The sequence below is a fragment of the Giraffa tippelskirchi genome, chromosome 4 (assembly GCF_054371585.1).
Source record: "Giraffa tippelskirchi isolate mGirTip1 chromosome 4, T2T-mGirTip1v1.2.pri, whole genome shotgun sequence".
Lineage (NCBI taxonomy): Eukaryota > Metazoa > Chordata > Mammalia > Artiodactyla > Giraffidae > Giraffa > Giraffa tippelskirchi.
The window spans coordinates 136515586-136540926 of NC_137278.1; the positions used below are offsets into that span (position 1 = coordinate 136515586).

General features: G+C 37.3%; 1 protein-coding gene across 12 annotated transcripts in view; it reads left to right on the top strand.

Annotated features, from left to right (window-relative positions):
* Window positions 1–25341, top strand: part of NELL2 (neural EGFL like 2) — a 457071-nt gene that overhangs the window by 141618 nt on the left and 290112 nt on the right. For all 12 annotated transcript variants that reach the window (XM_081593579.1, XM_081593571.1, XM_081593572.1 and 9 more), the window contains one exon: window positions 6841–6991. In XM_081593579.1, coding sequence (XP_081449705.1) covers window positions 6841–6991 — 151 coding nt within the window. The remainder of the gene's footprint in view (window positions 1–6840; window positions 6992–25341) is intronic.

Here is a 25341-nt window from a genome sequence, read left to right on the forward strand (position 1 = left end):
TTCTGGTAGGCGAGTGTGGAGATCTATTCATCTTGCAACTGCCCAAGACAAGCCTGGTGTGTAAGTTCCTTTGTTTGTTAAACCCACCACCTATCAATCTGAAGCTGTCTGCCTCTTCCTACAGTCTTTGCTTGCCCTCTGTGTATGTGGCCAGTTTTAGATTTCATTCAGGAAGTTCTTGAAGTTTTGAACCAACAAGTTCCTCATATAGTAAGTTGATAGACATCAGCTCTGATTTTGAGCGTCTAGTGGAGATGAATGTTTTGGTTTCTCTGTGCTGCTTTCCTCCACCTGTAATTTCTATTACCATAGGGCTACTAATCCCATTCATTCATAGTTGCTATGAGGCTTAAATGAGATTGCTCATGTTGAAGGACTTTGCAAACTGCATATACTGTGTTAATCCAGTTTTTATGGCTTTTAAAATTATTTTTTTACCTTTAAAGTTTTGGACTGTAAAGGCATGGGAATATTGAAGGGAGAGCAAGAGCAATGGACAGCAATGATAATAGTTACAACAGCATACATTTCTAACCTGAATTTAGAAGACAACAACCTTTCCCAGTTAGAGACTGGGAAAATAGGGTAATTTGGGGAGTTTTGGAACATTCTAAGTTAACCATTCTATGCCTGAGATAGACTGTTTTTAATGATTGAATCTGCACATTTTATTTTTATTAGTCTGATTATGTGGCAGGAAATCAATTTAGGTTTCTACATACTGCAGACAGGATAGAGACCTGTCAGGGGGCAGAGACTCATTAGATTCATGATGGCAGTAGTAGTGATGCAGTTTAAGTGCAAAAGAAGGAAAGAATCATTAACAATTGCTTTGTTATTGGGAGATGGACAGATTCCTTCTTTTACTACTAATGCACAAAAATTAGTACTTAAAGAAGCTCCAGTTGGATTCTTTATCAGTAAACATCCATATTTGTGACCACAGATACACTTGCATTCAGCTGCATTTTGATTTAGAAAGAAACCAGTCTCTCTCTATTTCACCCTCACTCTCCTCTCTCCCCTTAACTGTGTGTGTGGGAGGGTTTGGGGTTGGGGGTTACTCTGCATTCACGTATGAGCTCATCTCTCCATTCTGGAAGTCCCATGACTAAAAATGAGTATTTTGATGTGATTGCTTCTCACCTGCTTTATTATTTATTAATAACTACTTGAAAATGCCACTTGTGTTTTTGGTGGGATTTTTAGGCTCTGCACACAATAAATATGGAAAACATGGAAACAAAGTTTTGCTTTAAATTCAAGCAGTTCTCCAATTAAAAAGACCTTGTATAGTATGGGCGTGTTGGTAAGTTCTTCTGTTCAGCTTCCTAGTAGCATTTTCTTAGCCTGTTTTTCTCTAAAGAGGCAGTTTAAATGATCTTTGTCACTTCTTCTTTGAAAAGAAATTCAGTTCACTTTGATTTTTGTCCATAAGAGAATGATCAGTTCTCTAGAAACAGAGGGTGGTAGGCAAGATTTATCCTAAGAATAATTTCATTGCCAGAAACTTTTTTTTTTTCAGACTCTTAAAACAATGCAGTATTTACATTGCCAGAAACTTTTATGTCAATTTTCATATGTGGAAACTTGTATTTTGTGGCTGAGTTTGAGATACTTAGAATGAAAGTAAGCTCAGAAAGTCAGAAGGGTATAATGGTTCTTGGTAGTTTGAGTAGGTACCACAGGCTCATTGCTTGTGAGAGTAATAATAATATGTATCAATGTGAAAAGCCAACACATGGTGTTGCTACATGCCAAGCACAGCTAGTCATCTGTATAGCTGGCATTGGAAACTCATTATTCTGGATTCAGAACCACCACACACATTCTATTTTTTATACGTGGTTCCTAACAGGAGGCCTTGTTGAGGAATTGCTTAATACATCCCTGAATTTAATTGTGAATTCTGAAAATTGAAATGATAACTAAAATAAAATAGAATTATTCTCATGTGGTGGTTTTTCTGCCTTGATTTTCTGGTGAGGAATAGAGTTGGGTCTTGAAATAATAATCACAGGAACTAAGAAGTCTCTCTGAACATTATATAATCTTTGAGATGAAAATAGAAGGCAAGAATGCTAACTTTACTAATTGGAAAACAAATGCAAATGAGGAAAGTGACCTTTCTTAAAATCACTACTAAGCTAGTCACTTAAGGAACTAAAAATATTGTCTTATATAATTACTTTTTTCTACATTATTTTCTGTGTTGATATTCTTGAATTTGCTTTTCTGTTTGTGAGAGGCACTTGAGCATAGGTTAGGATGCGTTCAGAAGGCAGGGCAATTTAGTGGAAGGAATATTGGACCAAAAATTGTCATCCATTACACCTCTAGCATCCTGGCTGCCTTTGGGTGAATCACAGAATTGTTCCTTGGTTTGCTTTTCCCATTGAAAAAGGAAGTGATAACAGTTGTCTTTGTTAAGCTTTGTGAGAATAAAATGCAATGGGGGTTTAAAGGGGAAAATATATTATTTATACATTTTTGAAAGACACATGTTGTATAGTATAGATGTGAAGCATTATGTAGTACATATATAAAGTTATATATGCTGTCCCTGCTGTTCTACAGATCTAGTGTCTTTATGGTCCATCCTTTTATCCTCCTCTCATTCCTATGATTTACTCAGGCATGCCTATCACTTTAGATGCTGTATTCCGATGACCTCTTCATTTATACTGCCAACCTTGACCTCTCTCTTGAGATCAGGTTCTGTAGAGCCAGCCTCCTACTGGACATGTCCACATGCACGTCTCTGAACACCTCAGAATGACCGTTTCTAAAATTGAAATCCCATCTGGGTACCATTATGCTCGTCCTGCAGTTCCTTTCATTCAGTCTCTCAAGCTGGGAGTTTTGGATTCAATTTTTTTCTGTTTCTTTTACCTTCTGCATGTGTTTTATTGGTGACCAAATTGTTTAGACTCTGCTTTCTAAAAACCTCTTGAATTCAACCCCTGCTATTTTTTCTGAGCTACTCACAGAGTTCAGGCCCCTATCAAGTCCTTCTTAGACTCAGACATAATGGATTCTTCAAAAACATGTTTGTAAGGGAGGACAATAGATGTAAATATCATTAGGGTGGGGTAAGGGTTGGTGGGAGATGGTGTTCTGTTGACAGAAAGCTGAAAATTGTTCTGCCTCCTATAGGTGCTCTCTCTGTCTCATTCAATAACCTCCCTTCACTGTGTCTTAGGCTTCTGGACTAGGAATGCCAGATTCGTGCCAGCCCCAGTTTTTAAAACTCTATAACCATGAACCTGGTTAATCAAGATGGAAAAAAAGAATTTCATTTTTTCCTGTCAGTAAAGTGTAGACTGAATGCAGCTTCTGCAGGACATGTTCAGTGTTGGAGGGTCCGTTCTTGCAAGTCACCCTAATCCTCATAGAGGGAGCAAAACAGGAAGTGTAATGGGCCAAGAAGAGAGCTTGGACAGGTGAGAGAGCTTGTCCTGAACTGTGACCCCATGAATGAATAGGCTTAAGTCTAAGCCGGATAGAGACCTTCTGGGACCGTACTTACCACCCTGGTAGGATAGAGGATGGTTCTGCCCTGCAGGTCTCCTTAAGCACTTCCTGAATCTCAATGCAAATAACATCTGGTGTTCACTTGGCCCTTCTTGCATCAGCGTTCCTGACAGGCAGTGAAATGACCAGTAAGTAGCTCCATATCACCATTCCTGGTAAATGCCAAACCATGCGAAACTTAACGAAAAGTCAACAATCATGTGAATTGGTAGTCTCTCAAGTATTTTCCCTGTGTTCAATTTTTTTTTCTTTTTTCAAATAACCTTCCATATGGCTACCAGAGAAATGTTTCCAAAATGAAGATTGAACAATTTTTACAAAATGATTTCTCTTCAACTACACTTGCCTTCACCAAGTTTTCAACCATGGTGATGTGCATTTTTTACCAAGGATACTCAGTGTAATCCATTTTTATGTCCTTCTTCCTTTCATCATAAGGTCAGTCTTCACATGTCATTTCATCTGAAAACAAGACAAACAAAACCCACAAAAATAATACAGCCTCTCAACCCTTCACAAATCTGACTCCAAAAGCAATGGAAAATAACAGAGGTTTTCTTTTGAGTACCAAATGATGAAACTTTCTAAAAATCCTCTTTAAGCATCTCTTCTCTAAAGTTCTACCTTGTCAGGCAGCTGCTATACTTTTCTCAATTTCTTTTCTCTCACTGTAGGAGCTTAACCTCGCTGGGCCATGCCTTTGCATCTATTGGTGACTCTGATCATCATTTCCATATTCAGTGTAGTTCTTCCTCTGTTTCTCTCGTTTGAGTCCCCATCTATCACCCTGCGCAGCAAGACAAAGGATTTTGCTCAAGCTCTACCTTAAATCAAACTCAAGCCTGAAAAAGGTGGGCGAGGGAGGAGCATAATAAATATTTATAATTCAGTTTTAATTTGCTTGTATCTATAAATTAGAATGAAGTTATGGAATTTGTGAATAATTCACTTGTTTGTAAATTGGAGTAGAGTAAAAGTTAACACTAGGCAAATTCTTCTCGCAGAGTCACATCTTATGTGCCTCCTTGACGAAGCGGAAGGTTTTGGAGCTCAGAGAAATTGGACTGCATCTCTGCAAAGCCTGTCTTCTCCTTGATGGAGTCTGGGGAGAAAGTATTACATTAACCATGGCTGAAATTGCAGATCATTGTTAGGCTTTTGGTTGTGACTATGGAATAGAACTGAAGTTTCTTTTTGGAAACATGGAAGTTTCTTTGTCCTGAAACTTTGAACCAGTATCCTGAACCTGATTTCCTTGTCCTGGGTTAGGTGCCTGTTCCTGAATCAGTTACTGTGGACAGGAAGAGGTGATGCTTTGATGGATCAGAGTCCTTCTAGCACAGAGGAAGCTGTGGGTTAGGAGTGAGATGGGATCGTTTTTCAGTGGTACATAAGAATTATTATTATTTATTTTAATTTTTTCACCCAGAGAATGAATCGTGGATGGTGACAAAGACAAGTATCTGTTATACTGGCACACAAAGCCCCGCCTATCTTGTCCAGCTTTTCTGCCCAGCTGCATTCTGCAGTGGCTGCTGTTTGCTCCTTCAGCCATGTCATGCCCTTTCACACCTCTGTGCTTTTTCATCAGCTATTTCTATGGCTGGAATGGTTTTCCCTCTCTTCTCTACCTGGTAAAGAAGTTGAAAGTGTTCATCACTCAGTCATGTCTGACTCTTTGTGACCCCATCGACAGTAGCCCACCAGGCTTCTCTGTCTCTGGGATTCTTCAGGAAAGAATACTGGAGTGGGTAGCCATTCCTTTCTCCAGGGGATCTTCCCAAGCCAGGGATCAAACCTGGGTCTCCTTCATTGCAGGTGGATTCTTTACCGTCTGAGCCACCAGGGAAGCCCGTAACTCCTGACCAAATGCCATCTGTTTTATGAGCTCCTTCCCTCCAACTGATGTTGGCTACTTTTCCCTCTGTGGTCCAAGAACACTTTGTATTTACCTGAAAGAACACTTTGTATTTATGCTGAAAATGATAGCATTTATTTTATTTTATTAGGATTATTTGTTCCCTCCTCTATTTTATGAATATCTTGAGGGCTTCTCCATGTCTGTGCATTCTCAGTGATGTACACAAACCAGATTGGTTACATTTTTATTCCATAAATTTGTGGGGCTGAAAAAGTGGGAACTTTAGATTAATCCCATAATCTCTGTTTCATCAAGGTTGTTATTCTGAACCTGATTTCTGCTACACTGTTCCCAAGGGAATGCTTGGCAATGTGTGGGAGAACTTTGGGTTGTCACAGTGACTAGGATTGGGTGCCACTGGCATACACTGGGGTAGGACCAGGGGTGTAAATGCTCTGGGGTTTGTAGGACAGTCTTCAAGGAAGGAGTTTTCTCTCCCATTGCAGGAATCTTCCCCATTGAGAGCTCCTTATCTAGTCTATTTAGTCTAGAACATAGAAAAGAGTGGAAGGATTTGATAACAACAGAAACTGTGTTCTGGGTCCCATCAACCTTTTGCTCACACTTTGAATAGGAAAGTGTTATGCTTTGTTGGCAGATGGCTTGAATGATAGGCTTTATCATGTCCACTAAGTCTGTCCCTGGCTATTTTTCCCATATCCTGTGAGTCCTGAAGTTGGAGCTGGAAGACTAAACCAAAGGGAAGTGCAGGATAAAAATCTACTCTCCCACTCAAACCTCTTGTCTAGTTGTTCTTTAAACCAGGGGAGAGGGATGTGGGAATTAAGTTCTCTGCATTTCTTTAAAAAATATGGTATGATAATTTGATCTTAATGTTTCATCCAGTGCACAAAAGGCTGAGAGTGACTAATTTCAATGATCTTTTAAAAAATCTATTTATAGCAAGCCTTCTGGCTACAGATATCAATGTGAAAGGTAGCACATTGATTTAAATCCAGTTTTCTGTCACAAGGTGTCAGAAAAGCTAAATGGCTCTATCATGGTCTCTTAGGTCCTTTTCTCAGAAGGACATCTTTTTGTTCCGTTTTGACACTGACATGGCCATGGTATCCAGGATATAGGAAGAGTGTGAGCAGAAAACTTGGAAGCTCACTTCTTCAAACAGGCTCCTTCGACAGGCTTCTTTGACTTCTTGTCTCAAAGATATTTTTGAAGAAAGATCCCTGAAATACAAGCTCAGTCACTCATGTGGTTTACTGTCTGTGTTATGTGTAACAAAAAGTGTTTCTGAAAGAATTTACCAGGACAGTCTGGAGCTTTATATTTATCAGCAATTACTTGTAATGTTTCTGAAAGATGTTGCCTATAAAGGATACTTTATAAAACTAAATTCTAGTCTATTTACTATTTGTTTCTCTTTTTAGATACTCCCAGAAGTATAAAAGCCTCCACCGCTACAGCTGAACAGTTTTTTCAGAAGCTGAGAAATAAACATGAGTTTACTATTCTGGTGACCCTAAAACAGACCCACTTAAATTCTGGAGTGATCCTCTCCATTCACCATTTGGATCACAGGTATGTGTGACTGCTGGAGTTTCCTGTGTTTTCATTTTATATAGTGAAATTAACACATTAAAGAGAACTAAATAAAAACAAGATAACAGGATTGGTTTAAAACATCAAGAATAATTTTGCTATATTATGCAAAATCACAAACACAGGTAATTGAGATCAGCTTAAAAGCAGAAGGAGCTGATGTTTTTGGTGTTGCTAAGAGCATACAGAAGTTACCATATTCTTAATACCCATTTATTAATCACTAACTTCCTCATGAGATATCCTACTCAGAGTTAAAGTCAAACATACTTCTTAATTGATAAACAGATAGCCACAAAAATACTGTATTCTATTTCTTTTAAGATATTGCTTGGATTTAGAGTTTAATAGTCTTAAAATTTTAATCATGGACAAATACATTCTTTTTCAACGTGTTTCTTAGATTGTGATAGTTATAGCTATTCTTGGATGTGTGTTGAATCAAAATGCTATCTGGTATTTCCTAGTTTCTCACACATGTGAGAAACATGATTTGGGAGCTGGTGGGAGTAGTGAGGAGGAGTGGAGAGGGAGAAGAAAAAATTCTTTCATGACACTTAGAATATACATAAATTGCTGCTAAATAATATCAAACAAATTAAAGTAATTCCTTCCTGAAAGAATAGCCACGGTTCTGACAATGAAAGTTCTTTCGTGTTTATATTTTGAGTACCCCCTTTGTGACTATTGGTGGACCTTGGGCAAATTACATAACCTCAATTTCCTCATCTGTAATACAGGGATAGTAATAATACCTTCTTCATAGATTGTTGTGAGGATCAAAGAGTTTATATATGTAAAGTGTTTTACATATATAATGGAGTTAATGATCCTATTCAGATGTGAGCAGAAACCTCTTTTCCTGGTTTCCCTTATGAGAGATGGGACAGTCTGGGACTTTGCAAATCTTTGCTAAACACTAAAGGCCAAATATATGTGGAGAACAAAATATAGAAAATCGACTCATAGAATAGGGTTCCTGATCACATTCTTCCTGGATTACTCACAGTATTTAAGACCCCATCTAATTCTATTTTTAACCCCAAAGGATTATGGTAACATCACAAGCCACTCACTTGGGTTTTTTTTCCTCCCAGGTTTTGGCTTGTTTTTCAGAGGAGGATGTCACCCAAACATTCACTGAGCAGTTGACTTAGTCTCTTGAAGAATAAGAGCAAGAAAGGGAGAGTTCCTTCTCCCAAGGATTCACTAGAATTTCCCCCCTTGGTGTGTTTCTGTTCCTTGTCTTCAGGTGATTGATATCAGGGGAGTTCTGTGCTTACACCACTGTGACCCTGCCCTTCTCCATTGGGCTTTGGGCAACATGATTCACATACAGCAAAGGATATTGTTCCTTCACAGAGCAGCCTGATTTATTGCTGATTATTTCTGCTTGCTAAGAAAATTTCCCCTGTATTTCAGGCACTATATTTTTCTGCCCTGTGGCTTTTTCCCACTACCCCATTTGTAGATATTGAAAGGATGTGGTGGGGTCCAGCTGCTTGCTGCTCAAAAGCCAATAAACAGGCCAGGTTGGTGGAAAGGAAAGTTTGCTTTATTTCAGATGCCAGCAACTGGAAACGGGGCAAAGTCGGATGGACATCTGTCCAAAAATCAGCTCCTCCCCGCTGGCAACCAGTGGTGCAAGAACTTTTATAGATAGAAGGAGGGGGCTACGTGCAGAGACAGCACAGCCAGCTCTGACAATCATCTTCAAATTGGTCATCAGTGGTCTGACCAGTGTCATCTTGGTTGTTTTAGGTGTGGTTAATCTTCAGTTCCAAGGTCTATTCGTTACCATTTCTTTGAGACTAGTTCTCAAAATTGTGGCAGCTTATGTCCAGGACACAGTCTGGTCATCATGCAGTTAACTTCTCTGCCTGGTGTTTTGGTATCTGTAAGACAGCTCACAGGATATGGCTCAGAATATTATCTATAGCCCTTGAGAAAGTGCTAGAGGTCCTTGACTTTGCTTAATGATTACATTATTATTTGGTCTCCTTTGATTGTTTTCCTTTGTTTCCATCTGTTCTCACTTTTCTGATTAAACTTATTCTTTGACTAAAGTTTTCCACAGACAAAAGACAGGCAGAGGACATGGTGGGGAGAGCAAAGACCACAGGGTCCTGCTTTGTTTCACAGGGACGTGAAACTCGCCTAGCCTTCTTCCAGATTACACCCTCAAAACCATCCCATCTAAATGGACGATGTTTTGTTTGGTCCCTAGAGTTGAATATATTAACTCTACAAATGTTTGACCAGCATGGATTTCATATTATCTATGCACTTTCTATCTGATGCTTCTTACAACAGTTTCAAAAATTTTTTTTAGCACCTTAGACATAGTAAGGGTATACTGATATACCCAGCCTTTATCAGATAGGTCCTTGAAGGCAGATTGGTGTCAGACAGATCCTTTCTTAGTGTTCCTACAAAGTAGACTTGTTAAAATTATATGTAGGGCTTTATATTGATTTATTTCGATTAAAAATAATGTTTACTTTTTTCAAATTAGCATAGCAATGTATTTTCATTGTAGAAAAATTGGAATCCTGATAAGTATAATAAAGAAATAGGAGAACTCATACAAATCATATCACCCGAAGAAGACTATGTTGAAATTGTCATATTTTAATCCAGAATTTGTCTGTGTATAGATATATGCTGTATTTTGTTTGATCAATTCCTTACTTTTGGATACTTAACTCTTTTCTTTTTTAACTTTAATAAATAACACCAAGATGAATATATTTATGCGAATCTTTGTGCTTAGCTCTCAAGCTTTCCAGTTATTCTTGCTAAATTTATTATTAATTATTCATTTATATTATCTATAAATTTGATAACATTTATGTAAATAAATACTGTTTTTGAGATATAGGATATTTTTTATGATATTAAAATCATCTGTATTGGTAATTCACTTTTTCATTTGCTTAGCAGCAGCAGCAGCAGTAAACCAATAATTATTAAAGGCTTATCATATGCCAGGCAGGGTGCTCAGTGCATTCCATGTGTTAGCTCATGTTATCATCATGTATTAGATAATGGTTCAGGGTACAGATCTGGAGCTGGACTGTGTGCATTCCAGTCATAGCTCTAAGACTGACTGGCTTTGTGACTCATGTAAATTGCTTACCTCTTCTGAACCTCAGGTTCCTCATCTGTAAATTCATATAAAGGACTTGATAATCCTAGAGAAAAAAATTCCACAGAAGTCGATCATATGGCAAGGTCATTATTCTCATTATCATTTTACAGATAGGAAAAATAAGCATTAGAGAGATTAAGTTGTCACCATATAAAGATACCAAATAGTTATTGACTATATTCCCCACACTGTACATTGCATACTCATGACTCATTTATTTTATAACTGGAAGTTCGTACTTCTGAGTCTCCCTCACTTATTTATCTCCTCCCCTCAAATCCTCTCTACTCTGACCACCACCTGTTTGTATATATAAGTCTGTTTTGTTATGTTTATTAATTTGTTTTAGGTTTTACATTCCATATATGAGTGAAATCATGCAGTATTTGTCTTTCTCTGACTTATTTCACACTTGGCATCATTCCAATTCTTGAGTCCAGCATTTTTTACCTGTCCACTGTGATAGCCCCTACCCACATGTTACCCTCACAGACCTTGTGCTTTGTTGTGTTTTTTTTCCCTTATTGCTGACATTTTCTTTCTTTACTTAGTCTTATTCTCACCGATCTCTTTAGTTTCATCATTGCCCAAACACTTGTTTATTCTCTGCTGATTTTTACAAAAGATTAAAGTGGTATATAGAGAGATATCTATCTGGGCTTCTCTGGTGGCTCAAACGGTAAAGAATCTTCCTGCAATGTGGGAGACCCTGGTTTGATCCCTGGAGAAGGGAATGGCTACCCACTCCAGTATTGTTGCTGCAAAACTCCATGAACGGAGGAGACTGGGGGGCTATAGTCCATGAGGTCACAAAGAGTTGGACACAACTGAACAACTAACACTTTCACTTTCACTTTCATAGAGATATCTACAGGGCAATAAGATAAAAATAAAATGAAATATATGAATTAGGGCAAAGAAAAAATAGACATCCAGTTGGGTGATTAAGGAAATGCAACTATTCTTCATTCTAAGACCAGAGACATATTTCTCCTATGACCTATTTTTTTTTTTTTTTTTAGTTACTCAGCTCTTTTATTTTTATTTAACTTTTGAAGTCTCCTATGACCTTTTATGGGAAAACGTATTGAGTGCCTTTAAAGGAACAAGTTCAGAAGGCCTTGTGTCAACTGGTCGCATTAAGACACAGTGCACTTCAGAAAAATGAAATCTATAACAATGCCAGTAACATGCATCTATGTTGAGGGTGTTTGAAGCAATACTGCCTGCAAGGCCCTAGGCAGTGTGCACGAAAGTTCTGTGCAACCAACTTTTATTGCTCAAAATGACAATAGCACCTCCTGTATGAAATCCTGATAAAATACCTTGTCTTCCAGGCAATAGTCCACATAGATTGCTTTTTCCAGTGCCTTGAAAATAATATTAAATTCAGGTTAGACTTCTCTGATAAATCCTAAATTACAGTTATTCTTTGTTGACAGTTAAGTGAGACTTAAGTGTTGAGCCTTAGCAGCAATTGAGTTGGAGAAAATACTGACTATTTTTTTACAAAAATTGAGGAGCCAAGAAGGACGTGCCTGAACAGAAGGTACCTATGTTTGCCTATGGTAGCTCAAGTAGGTGATTCTCAAGGGCAGGGCCAGGCTTTTCCTGGGGAAGTAGCACAAGTCCCACTCTCAAGTACTGATGGATGAATCCTCTAGAATGTGGAAGTTTTAATTATCCTGCAGATTTGAAATATTACATGTAATACTTACAGTGAATTTTACAAATTAGGAAAAATTGCAAAGAAGGAAGAAAAAAATCATCAGTAATTTTACTCTGCTGGGGATAGTTTTTACTAATACTTTCAGTTATACATGTCTATTTAAAATGAATAGATATACTATTTTAAAAATTGAATCACACTGGACATAATATTTTATAGCTTTTTAAAATTTAGCAAAATATTTTGAGGATTATACCATGCAAATAAACATTTGCTTATAATCTATTTGTTAATGACCAAAGAGTATTCCATTGCTGGATGTAAAGGAGGAGTGGAGGAGGAAAAGTTGGGAGTTCAGGATTAGTGGATGCAAACTGTTACATATACAATGGGTAAACAACGACCTGCTATACAGCACAGGGAGCTATATTCAATATGTTGTGATAATATAATGAAAAAGAATATGTATGTGTAACTGAATCACTTTGCTGTACAGCAGAAATGAACACAGCATTGTAAATCAAGTATACTCCAATAAAATAAAAAAAAAAACAAACTAAGTATCCCCAGAATGTTAAATTTTAATCAGTAGAACTATCTGAAGTCGCCACTAAGATGACTAGTTTGCAAAACATGTCCTGGATAAGTGAATACATTTATGTGCTTCACGGGATGGTCAGCTGTAAACTAGTTAAATGTTGAAGAATGACTGTCAGAATAAACAAATAATCTGTCATCCTTTACCTGGTAGTGATTAGATGTGGGTCCAGCTCTCCATCAGATCTGTCCTAGCTCACAGAAGAGCTCTTCCTGCTTATTTTCTAGTTGCTTTTGAGGGTGGGTGTGGTGAGGTGGTAGCTCTCCACTGACCTTGAGTTCTTGACTGTTTGGTAGAAAGCAAGAACTTGAATGATTCCCCATTAATAAGGCTCTGTGAGTTCAACCACATAGTGCCTGCTATGGAATAAACCCTAAATAAACATTAGTGTTACTACTAGAGATGAGATACTGCTGCTTCCCTGATCCTCGTGTCAGTCCCTGGCTTCACTTTCATCTCCATGCAATTGATGATAGTGAGTTCTGAGATATCTGGCTATTTTCAGCTTGCTCTGATGCCAGATGAAGTAAGGAGAATCAGAGAGAAATAGAGGCTGTGGGTTATGTCAGCTCCAGCACTAGCAGAGATGAAGAAAAATGGCATCATTCAGCTGGAGTAAAAATGCCAGGCACAGAGGCTTGTCTGCTTATCATCTATGTGTCATTCCCCTTCTTTCTGCTCATCCAAAGCATGTTCACACTCCAGAACTTCACTCACAGCTCCATGAAGCTTTTACTGACCTTCCCAGTTTACATTCATTGCTTCCTCCATGAACCTCCAATGCCTTTTTGAAATTTGGGCCACTCCTTTTGCCATTCTAACATATAACATCTTACCTTGTTTCAATGTTTCCCATATATACATATGTATTACTTACATATAAGACACTAAAAATATCATTTACTGCCTTTGATCACAATCATAGCAAATATTTGTTGAAGATTTAAAAAATTTAAGTTTAAATTTTAAAACATTGGTAATACATCCTGTGGTTCAAAATTGAAAAGGCACCATAGGATATAGAGAAAAAAGTCTACCTCCATCCATGTCCCTAGCCACTTGATTTCTGTCCCTGGGGGCAACCACTATTATCCTTAAAGACATTTTGAAAATAAGAAAAACATAAAGAAGAAAATATCTCTCAGCCAATCAGTGGTGTGCTGGAGTGGGCCAATACTGGCTGACAGGAGTTGAAACTTTGTGAGCTGACTGACATTACTGCTGTAGCTTGAAGTAGGCTATGGACATGAGAAAGTGCTACAGAGCAGGGCGTTTTAAAAAATATGCATTTTTATTGATAAATATTCTTTTTTTAATGAGTCCACTTTTTCATATTTTCTTCTATCTTCCCTGAACAAATGGATAAATGAACCAGTATCTCAGAATTATTTCTCTAGAGAACAGAGAGCCAAACGTTAAACATTTACCAGTGTCACTGTGTGTGGTTCTGGCATCTAGAGACAACCACCACAACACTCCAGGATGTAGCTTTCTAATCCTTTTCCCAGGTGTACTTATGCATTTGTGTGAAATTTTATGTAGCTGACAACATTTTTTATTAGTATTTTTTCCTTTGCTGTGGAGGATTACACATAACGTTTGCATACTCCATTTCACCTGCCATGCTGTCATGCAAGTTAGATGCTAAATAAATATTTGGTGGATGAAGAAATGAGTGAAAGATCAAGAGAAAGACCATCATGAGTGGATCAGGAATCATAAATGACATCAGGAAGTTTTCTCCAGGCTAGGACAAATGATCTGGAGAATATTCAAATTGCTGTATTGATGCAGGGTGCCTAATCTATCCTGAAATGTCATTAGCTCTAAGCATGAGGATTTCACTAACTGGCAGGTCCTGCCTCCAAATGACAAGTTCTTAGAGAATAATGACACCTATAATGAGCTGCATAGCAACATCTCAGCCACAGTGTGAAAACTGGAAACCTAATCACACAACTTTGTTGGTTTGGACATAAGAGACTAATGGATGTGCTCTGGGTTCAGGGGTGTCTGAAGTTAGCTAAGAGCAGGGTGAAAGTGGGAAAGGCAGGCATCACAGTATCTCCGGATTGAAAGTGGGCTTAAGTCACATCTTGGTATTGAAACACAGCTTGAAACAAAGTGGCATCATCATGAAGCTGCTAGTAACCTCGTCAGGGCTTCCCTAGTGGCTCAGATGGTAAAGAATCTGCCTGTAATGCAGGAGATCCAGGTTCAATCCTTGGGTTGGGAAGGTCTGCTGAAGAAGGGAATGGCTTACCCACTCCAGTATTCTTGGAGCTTCCCTGGTGGCTCAGATGGTAAAGAATCTTCCTGCAATGTGGGAGACCTGGGCTTGATTCCTGGGTTGGAAGAAAGGAATGGCTACCCCATTCTTGCTCATTAGCAGTACCCTGGTGCACTGTGAGTAGGATCTCATTTGGTCTCCCAACCTGAGAGGCAGGTTTCAAATGATGTTTTCAAGTAGGAGGTGCTATTAAAAACTGGACCACAAACCTCATGTGAATACAGTGTAAAAATGTTGTTGGCTCTTCTGTCATGTCTGTATATGTTTAACCAACAGTAGTTTTACCTAAAAACAACAAACAATAATATATGGTACTTTATGTCTGAAAGAATTAAGACCCTTAGGCAGATCAAAGGAGTTTTCTCATCGTTACAGCTTTCTGACTATTGTGTTTTGAAAGGAAAAAAAAAGACTAGAGAGAAATAATTCTATGATGTTAGTTCACTTACTTATTTATACAAGAAACATAGAAGAGAAATATGAAAACAGTAAATAGTCGTTGAAAAGTGAAAGTATATTTGTAAGTAAAAATGAATGATAAAATTTCCCCAAATTCCAAAAGGACTCTGTTTTCTTTTTCCATATTTTACAAAACTGCAGTTTATTCAGAACAAGTAAAATCCTTTTGTTGTCCTTTGGTGTTGATTTGGTACAGTCCCCTACGTTATATTCTGTGATTTATAATGCTTCTCTTTATTTAAGATAGTCTTGGGATTTATATATATAAATTGATTTTCATGAGATTAATATTAGAAAATTTCCTGATATGCAGATATTATCTGTGCTTCTAACTTTGAATGTTTTGCAAATAGGATACATGGAAATAATTTATGGCAATAGGTATGCAACTATATACAAAACTGTCTTGCAGTTTGCCATGATCTTCTATATTAATAAACTTGAGATGAAATAAATGAGATTTTTTTCAACTCTCTTAGTAGTAATTATTGTACATTTTGAATAAGTAAGAATGTATTTATGTATGATGCTGATAAAATATGTCTTCATATTTGTGAGTGTTTGTCATGTATTAAGCCATTTCTTTCTTGATATTGCTAAGTAAAAATTAAATTTACTGGCAATATTTGCTTGGCTTAATGGTTCTGAACTAAAAGATGACTGTTTATTTTGGATAAAATTACCAGACTGATGTTATAGTTACTATACTCTTTATTTTTTGGTTGTACTTTACTTAATAAACAACATTAAACATAATAGGATTTATAAATTAAAATTTCAAACCCAAATTCTATATAATTAAAAAAAAACTGCCGTTATATTTTATTCTCTTAAAGTATGTTTCAACATCATTATTTATCTCTAACAAAATTGCATCTTTAATTATTAGGAAAGTTGCAGTATATATTCTAATGTGGTTAAACCTACATATACCATTCATTACAAGACAGAGTGAGTTGCTTATCAAAGAAACTCACTTGAAGTTAAAACTCAGCAAGCAAATAAGATTTCTCTTATTACTTATATGTACCAAATTTTTATATAGGTTAAGTGATAGAATTTAGGGAGTTAATATAATATAATAAACTAATATAATATAGTTAATATAGAGAGGTTATTTCATGGAGCACAGATCTCTTTCTCATGCTGAAGAAGCAAGGCATTCTTCTCCTTCTGGTCAGCATTCCATTCTTTCTTCAGAGCCAGTGAGTGAATCCATTGGCTGCTGCTACTGCCACTAACCATGGACTAACCAGCCATACTCACAGCCACATATCACATGTGTGGGCTATTCACTTCCCTAGACAGAGATGAAGAGGGCTGGGGTATTTCTTAGGTTCCTTCTTGTTTTGACCATGTCCAGTTATCAGGCCTCAAATATCTTGGGCCATTACAAGACCCTTCTGCTGCATCCATCTTGTACCTTGGACTTCCTTCCCTGCCCTCTTCACTCTGTGTGATAGAATACCAGGTCCTTGGCTGTATTGGCCCATGTATCTACTAAAGTACAGTTTGCTACTAATTATTTTAAGGTATTTTTCTTTCACTAAAAATACTTCTAATAATTAAATTTTTTAAAATATGGTTCTTCACTTGGGAATGAAAACTTTCAGAATGTTATTTTAATTCTTTTTTTCCTTTGATAAGCCCTTGTGATTTTATTATTTTCACTTTCATCATTTTTGATGATGTTGACATGTTTAAATTTTAGGGGGCAGCAGCTCTCTCAGATTGCCTTCAAGTAATAAACTTATGACTAAGTGATTTACCTACTGTGTTTCATATAGAATCTTTATGAAATGATATTGAAATGAATGAAGAGTTTTTTTTTTCAGTTATTACCCCAGAATTTGTCTAGGATGAATTCTAACAAATGCAATTTGTTGGGTAACCGGTTATAATAGATTTTTCCTGTATGTTAGATACTTTTTTTTTTCTTTTTAGATACACAATGTCTGTGTGTGCTTGCTCAGTTGTGTCTGACTCTTTGTGACCCCATGGACTGTAGCCTGCCAGGCTCCTCTGTTTATGGAATTCTACGTGCAAGAATACTAGAGTGGGTTGCCGTGCCCTTCTTCAGGGGATCTTCCAGACCCAGGGATCGAACTTGGGTCTCCTGCTCTGCAGCCATATTCCTTATCATCTAAAGCCACTAGGGACTAAGCTATCAAAATAAGAAAGTGATGAGTTAGAATGGACCTTGACTATAACCAACTACTATGGCTATTTCTGTGTGTACGAGGTATATGTCTCAATCTTATGGTATTGGATAGAGGTATACATATAGATATACGTATCTAATTTGGTATGTGTGTAATTTTCTACATGTCGTGAATGTATATATATGTTTCAGAAAAGATTTTAATACATAGTAATCTCATCAGCAGTTTAAAGTACCTACTTACCCACTTTTTCCAACAGTGATTTGAAAATTTGCCAATCCAGTAGGCAAAAAATAACACTTTGTTGGTAAGATTGAATACTTTCTCATATACGTATTGGCCATTCATATGTCTTCTTTTGTAAATAGCCTATTTAGTTAATTCCCTGGTGGCTCAGACAGTAAAGAGTCTGCCTGCAATGCGGGAGATCTGGGTTCAACCCCTGGGTCAGGAAGATCCCCTGGAGAAGGAAATGGCAACCCACTCCAGTATTCTTGCCTGGAAAAACCCATGGACAGAGAGGAGCCAGGTAGGCTACAGTCCATGGGGTTGCAAAGAGTAGGACATGACTGAGTGACTTCACTTCGCTTCTTATTTAGTCAATTGATTAATTAATTTCTTTTGGCTATTCTGGGTCTTTGCTGCTGCACTTGCTTTTTTCTAGGTGTGGCGAATGGGGGCTACTCTCTAGTTGTGGTGTGGGTGCTACTCTCTAACTGTGGTACGTGGGCTTCTCATTGCAGTGGCTTCTCTTATTGCGGAGCACAGGCTCAAGGGCATCCTGGCTTCAGTAGTTGCAGCTCTCGGCCTCTAGAGCACAGGCTCCGTAGTTGTGGCACACAGGCTTAGCTGTCCCGCAGCTTGTAGGATCTCCTGGATCAGGGATTGAACTTGTGTCTCCTGCATTGGCAGACGGATTTGTTAGCACTGAGCCACCGGGGAAGCCCAACAGTGTATTTAGATACATTGTCTATTTTTCTTACTGATTTACGTGAACTCCATTTAATAAGAATATTTATTTCATATCATCTATAGTTTTCATTTGCTTTGAAGTCTTTATGGTGATTTTTGCTGTGCTAAATTTTTTTAATTGATATGCAGTCAAATCAATAATTTCTGTCTCTAAAGAGTGAGACTATGTTAACGACATAGTGAAGAAAGAATATATTTTCTTTCACCAAAGAAAAGAGAAAGCCAATTAGAAAATTCCAGGAAAAGAAAATTTTAAATTGCCTTTATGAGAAATTTCTGGTCTACTATATAAAATAGAAAATTTGGCATGATTTTGAGCAGTTTGGGTGAAGTAAGAAAAATTGTATCTGTTCTTGATTCTGCCTAACATTCTTCTTTGGATGTTGGCAAGTTTGTGACAATAGACAGTACAGTATTTGACTCTGCAATGAATACTAGTACATAGGCATTATTACAAATACAGTTGATTAATTTACTATTGATCTTTTAATTGGCAATCTGAAAAGAGGACAATGGTATATCTGTATTTAACCTTCTATCTTAATCTGTCTCACTATACTCAATAAATAGTCTTCCTGCAATGCAGGAGACCTTGCTTTGATCCTTGGGTTGAGAAGATCCCCTGGTGAAGGGAAAGGCAGCTCGCTCCAGTATTGTGGCCTGGAGAATTCCATGGACTATAGTCCGTGGGGTCGCAAAGAGTTGGACATGACTGAGCGACTTTCACTTTCATTTCACTTCATACTCAATGAATGTTTTTTTTGTTCTGATTAATAATGAAAAGAAATGGTCTTCTTGAACTTAGGTCTAGGTATACGTATCTAGTGTAATAACTGGGAGGTGAAGCTGGAGGTCCCTGTGCCAGTTACCTGAAGCCCATTCTTTTCTCACATATTTGTAACATCAGTTGTAGGACCAAATCTCTGAGGTTGGCTTCTGGGCCTTGTATTCTGATCTTCTTGTGACTCCCACAGCAAGAGCACACTACTCCGATTGCTGTAGTTTTATAAGATTTGCTATGTCATAGTTCAGGTCTCTGATCTTCCTGTTCACATTTTTTTTTTTTTTTGCTATGTTTGCAACTTCATTCTGTGGTATAAACTTTAGAATCAATTTGATAAGTTTTATGAAAAAATGCTATTTGGATTTGTATTGGAATTACATCATATTTATAGATTGTTATATGTTACCGTTTTTCTGATACTCATTTTTTAAAACCCAGGGATATGACTTACCTCTCCATTTTCTTTCTTATCTCCTTTATAACTATTTCCATGATGGTGTACACATATTTTGTTATATTTTCCCCTAGGAACCTTGTGGGCTACGTGTGCTCTTACTCAAATGGGATCTTTATTTTTCCATTATATTTTCTATTTGTAAAAGACTTAAATTGCTGTAATGGACTCTGTTTGCTATAAAAAGTAACTTCTTTTGTAGTATTTAACTTGCTTTATCTTTTGTCTCTGGAAGAAAGTTGGATTCTTTAATTGCAACTCAGAGTATAATAAGAAAATTTTCAAGGTGCATTCAAAGTTCATTTAACTCTCTTTTCTTAATCTGCCATACATTGATATGCACTGACATTTCAATGATCTTTTCCAAGATGAATGTTGAGGGACTGTTGTAATATATTTTAATTCTTTGGCATTAAGACTCTTCTCTTTTTAGTCTTATGATGTCGTTATTAAACTTCCCAAATGCACTTTAGGCCTTTGATCAATCACTTAAAATCATTTTTCAAAATACTCATTTAAAAATTATAATCGACTTTCTGAAGTTTATTATGAAGTGGCAGGAAATAGAATTCAGCTTATTTTTAACTTGTGTTGTTATTTTCTATAGTTTGTTGAAACATATACCTTTTTAACAAGTCCACGCAAAATATTATTTAGGTGTCCTTACTGTCATGGAGTTTATATTATCGCCATTACTTAAGAAATCTTGTTTCCCTGGATGGTGTGTATACTTAAATTCCATTGACCTTGGCAAGGAGTCATATTTTTATGGTTAAAACCATATATTAATATATTTCATAGCAGTTGAATGAAAGTCGTTCAGATTTTGCCTCTTCGTTTTAGTGATGTTTATCCATTGAACATTTTGAAAAGGGAGATGATCGACCTGCTGTCATTTTTTCTTTGTATTTTAACTTTTGGTTATTTAAAACTCTAGGTGTTATAAAAATTGTGTTTGATTATTATTGAGGATGCTAACTGCACCAGAGAATACATGAATCACTGAATATTTTTAGCTTAAACTCATTTAATTTACCTAAAAGAATAAAAACCCTGAATAGCACCAAAAAGAGAGATGTAGGTTCTGAGGAAACAATGTACTTTGGAGATACTTAAACTATACATTTTGAAGCACCAAACACTATGTTTAAAATATTTTTTGCTACTATGACATCTGAAAAATTACTGTCATTTCTAAAATTTACTGTTCTTTGAATATTAGTGAATTTGTACATTTTTAATGTATTTGTTAGTAAGTTGATGGTGTCTCTGATTTCATGAATAGTTTCTAAATATCTTTTTGCCATTTTATACCAGCCTTGTCATTTTTCATGTTTATTTGTAAGAATTTTTATGTGGTAAGAATATAAACTCACTGTCAGTTATATATGAATGGGAGTTCCCAGGTTAATGATTGCTTTTAATTAAAGAAAATTTAAAAATCATTTCAAACCTGCAGAAGGGTTTACAAAGACAGTACAAAGAACTCCCATGTCTTCTTTTACCAGATTTCTAATTGGTAATATTTTTAGCCCATTTTGTCCATCATCCTCTACCTCATTTCAATATGCCTTTTACCAGCAATATACTCCATCACCCTTAAATGCTCTACTGTAGTTTTTCTTAAGACGAGGACACTCTCCCTGTATAACCAACATACATCTTCTAATCAAGACATCAAAACTGACAGCACAATTTCACTCAGTCTCAGACCTCACTTAAATTTCACCAACTAACTAAATAATGTTTCTTTTTCCTTCTTAGACCATGACTCCATTCTAGAACACATATTGCATTTGGTTGTCATATCTTATAATTTCCTTCAGTTTGAACAGTTACAGTCTTTCCCTGTTTTGGGTATCCTTTATGGTCTCAGTATAGGCATTTTATTCCATATTATCACCTACAACCAGGGTTCATCTGATGTTTCCTCATCACTCAAGCTATGCATTCATGTTAGGAATATCATAGAAACGATGCTGACCACATCTGGACGTACACTGTGTCAATTGTCCTTCTGTTGGTGATATCAACCTTAATCACCTGGTCACATTGATGATCTGCCAGGTTCTACACTACTTTTCTCTTTGATTTTCATTAGTATTTTATTGGGAGCTAATTCAATTTTATTCCAATATCCTGTTCCTCATCAGAGCTTCATCCACCTGCCTTAACATCCATTAACTGTTCCCACCTGTATAAGACATGATTGCTACCAAGTGACATAAATAAAATGGAAAATCAAACTCATTCTAACTCAAATTCATTTTGTGTGTTGTCAAAAATTTAAAGAATATGTGTCATATAAAAACATATTTCTAAAAAATGGTAATTCAAACTTTTGTATTTCATACCTCATAAGTGTAGATCACCATTCACCATGCAAGGCATCTTTATATTAATTGTTCCCTCATAGCTCAGTACTCTTGCCTGGAAAATCCCATGGATGGAGGAGCCTGGTAGGCTGCAGTCCATGGGGTCACTCGGAGTCCGACATGACTGAGCGACTTCACTTTCACTTTTCACTTTCATGTGTTGGAGAAGGAAATGGCAACCCACTCCAGTGTTCTTGCCTGGAGAATCCCAGGTACAGGGGAGCCTGGTGGGCTGCTGTCTATGGGGTCGCACACAGTCGGGCACGACTGAAGCGACTTAGCAGCAGCAGCATAGCTCAGTTGATAAAGAATCTGCCTGCAATGCAGGAGACCCTGGTTAAATTCCTGGATTGGGAAGATCCACTGGAGAAGGGATAGACTACCCATTCCAGTATTCTTGGGCTTCCCTGGTGGCTCAGCTGGTAAAAACATCCTCCCACAGTGCAGGAGACTTGGGTTTGATCCCTGGGTTGGGAAGATCCCCTGGAGAAGGGAAAGGCTACCCACTCCAGTATGCTGGCCTGGAGAATTCCATGGACTGTGTAGGCCATGGGGTCGCAAAGAGAGGGACAAGACCGAGTGACTTTCACTTTCACTGTATTTTTCCTTAATGAAAAGTATTAATTTATACTGAATGAAATTCAGAGAAAATAGTATTTTATTTCCATAAAGGTGATTTGCCTAACTTTTCTACTGTTTTCCTAATAGCTTTATATACAGGATTGCATTTATTGAACTAACAAGACCTTTGTAAAAACAAGATCTGAGCATATATAAGATATATTTTCAGACAAATTTTGATGGAAATAAGTTTCTATGACATCTAGTTATTGGATTTTCATAGTTTGACATTTCTAATGGGTTAAAAATGCATGTTTTCTATGTTTAAAAAATAAATCTGATTGTTAATCAGCCAGTAATTGAAATTAATATATGACAAAATCTTTCTATCATCCAATTTGTCAGAATTCAAGGTTGATTGCAGGAGTTTTATTCAATTACGTTAAGAAAAGATGTGTTTATTATTAAGTTCTCCATTTCTAACTAGATTTGATAGTGTAAAGTTGTTTTTTAGTCACTAAGTCATTTCTGAGTATTTTGCAACCCCATGGACAATAGCCCACCAAGCTCCTCTGTCCATGGGATTTCCCAGGCAAGAATAGTGAAGTGGATTGCCATTTCTTTCTCCAGGGGATATCCTGACCAGAGACTGAACCTGCATCTCCTGCTTGGCAGGTGGATTCTTTTATTGCTGAGCCACCTGGAAGCCCAGTGTGGAGTAATAGGATAGTATAAAATGTCTGGTCATATAAAATAAAGATTTGGCAGAAATATAAAAATTCTAGACATGAAAAAGGAAGCCCTACAGTTATAGCAGTTCATCATCCAAGGAAGTGTAGATTCAGGAAAATGATGAAATGGGAACTTCTTTGAGGACCTGGACTTAGTCTCTTTTTCCCCAGTATTCTCTGTGCCTGCTATGGTGCCTGCTGTAAAGACAGCTGGTAGATGTTTGAGGAATGACTGAATGAGAAGTGCAGAGCATCTGCTTATATCTGGTTGTGTGGTAGCTGGATGTTTTCTTAGATTCATAGAAATGTTTTCTCTGCATTATAAGGGTTAACACTTTATTAGGTTTTTACCTGGTGTCATATAGTCCTCTAAGCACGTTACATGGATTAATCTCATTAAATGTGCTTCACAGTCTTGGAGGTAGATACCATTCTTACCATATTTTCCAGATAGGGAAATGGAGCCTGGAGAGGTTAAGTCTCAAGTGCAAGGTTATAATAAGTGGCAGAGTCAACATTTGAACCAAGCTGCCAGGCATCAGCGGAGAAGGCAATGGCACCCCACTCCAGTACTCTTGCCTGGAGAATCCCATGGATGGAGGAGCCTGGTAGGCTGCAGTCCATGGGATCGCTAAGAGTCGGACACGACTGAGCGACTTCACTTTCACTTTTCCCTTTCATGCACTGGAGAAGGAAATGGCAACTCACTCCAGTGTTCTTGCCTGGAGAATCCCAGGGACGGGGGAGCCTGGTGGGCTGATGTCTATGGGGTTGCACAGAGTCGGACACGACTGAAGCGACTTAGCAGCAGCCAGGCATCAGAGCTCATTCTCCTATAAACCACTATCTTGATAGCGTCTCTCTGTTTGTTTTAGAATAGCAGCATGGCCTTTCTGTTTCCTTAAAACCCAAGAATTCTATTTTTTTTTAACTTGTTGGATAATTGCTTTACAATGTTGTGCTGATTTCTACTACACAACAATTCTAATCAACCATAACTCTCTCTCTATATATATATATCCTCTGCTTCTTTAGCCCCTCCCGTCCCATCCCTCTAGGTCATCACAGAGCACCAGACTGGGCTCTCTGTGTTATATAGCAGCTTCCCAGTAGCTATCAGTTTTATGCATGGTAGTGTATACAAGTCAATGCTACTTTGACAGGGTTAATACTCTTGCTTTCTATTGCTTTTGAAGACAGCAATCATATATTTTTCTTCCATTGAAATTTTTGTTATAGTAAGAATTTTTATCCAGAAAATTTCTCCGTTGCAGTTTATTTATTTATTTCACCAGCATCATCACGGCTTGTTGAAGTTGATATAGTATAAAAAAAGCTGCTGTGGTCTGCATGATTGGGAAAACATTTTGCCTTTTCATTTTTTTAATTGCCTCTCCATAAAAGCTTGGGCTAAAACTTAAAACTAAGATTCCTACCTTTTTGGCCTTTCCATAATAGAACTGGGGCCAGGTTGGATATATTTTCTACAGTTAGGGGGAGTCCAGTACCCATTTCAGTTGGGAACACTTAAAGTAATATGCTCACTGAGAGCAAGATGTCACCTCAGTGGGTGACCCATGAATCCTGTTGCCTTCTTCCTTGGCTCTTATTTATTCTGAACAATAGAGGAGACATGATGACCCATGAAGCATTTCAGAAAACAGATGCTGCAGTGTTGACAGCTTACTCTCCCATGTGACTAATTCCTTTCTTTCAAATACAGCCTGCCTAGAACTTCTAGCTGTCTTACATGCATCAATGCTTTTCCTTCATTGTGTGCCCATAGTTTCAGAATGTGTTACATATAAAGCCACCGGAAATTCCTACATGGACCAACCTCTGTTGGCCTAAAGAGGTCCTATCGATTTTTTTAGAAACTTAGCAAAGCAAAATGTTAACTTAAGAGGAAAACTTGAAATGCGATAAAATACTTCCTGGAATCAAAGGGTATAGAGGGTCTGTGGGAGTTACTTAGTCACTCTGGATGGATGTATTCCTAAAAGCATCATGAATCATTGTTTTAGGTGAAGGTGAAGATGAAAATTTACCATCTTGAGAACATAATTTTCTTCCAAAAATATTATTTGTTTATACTTTGAGATAGTACTATTGCATGCACACCT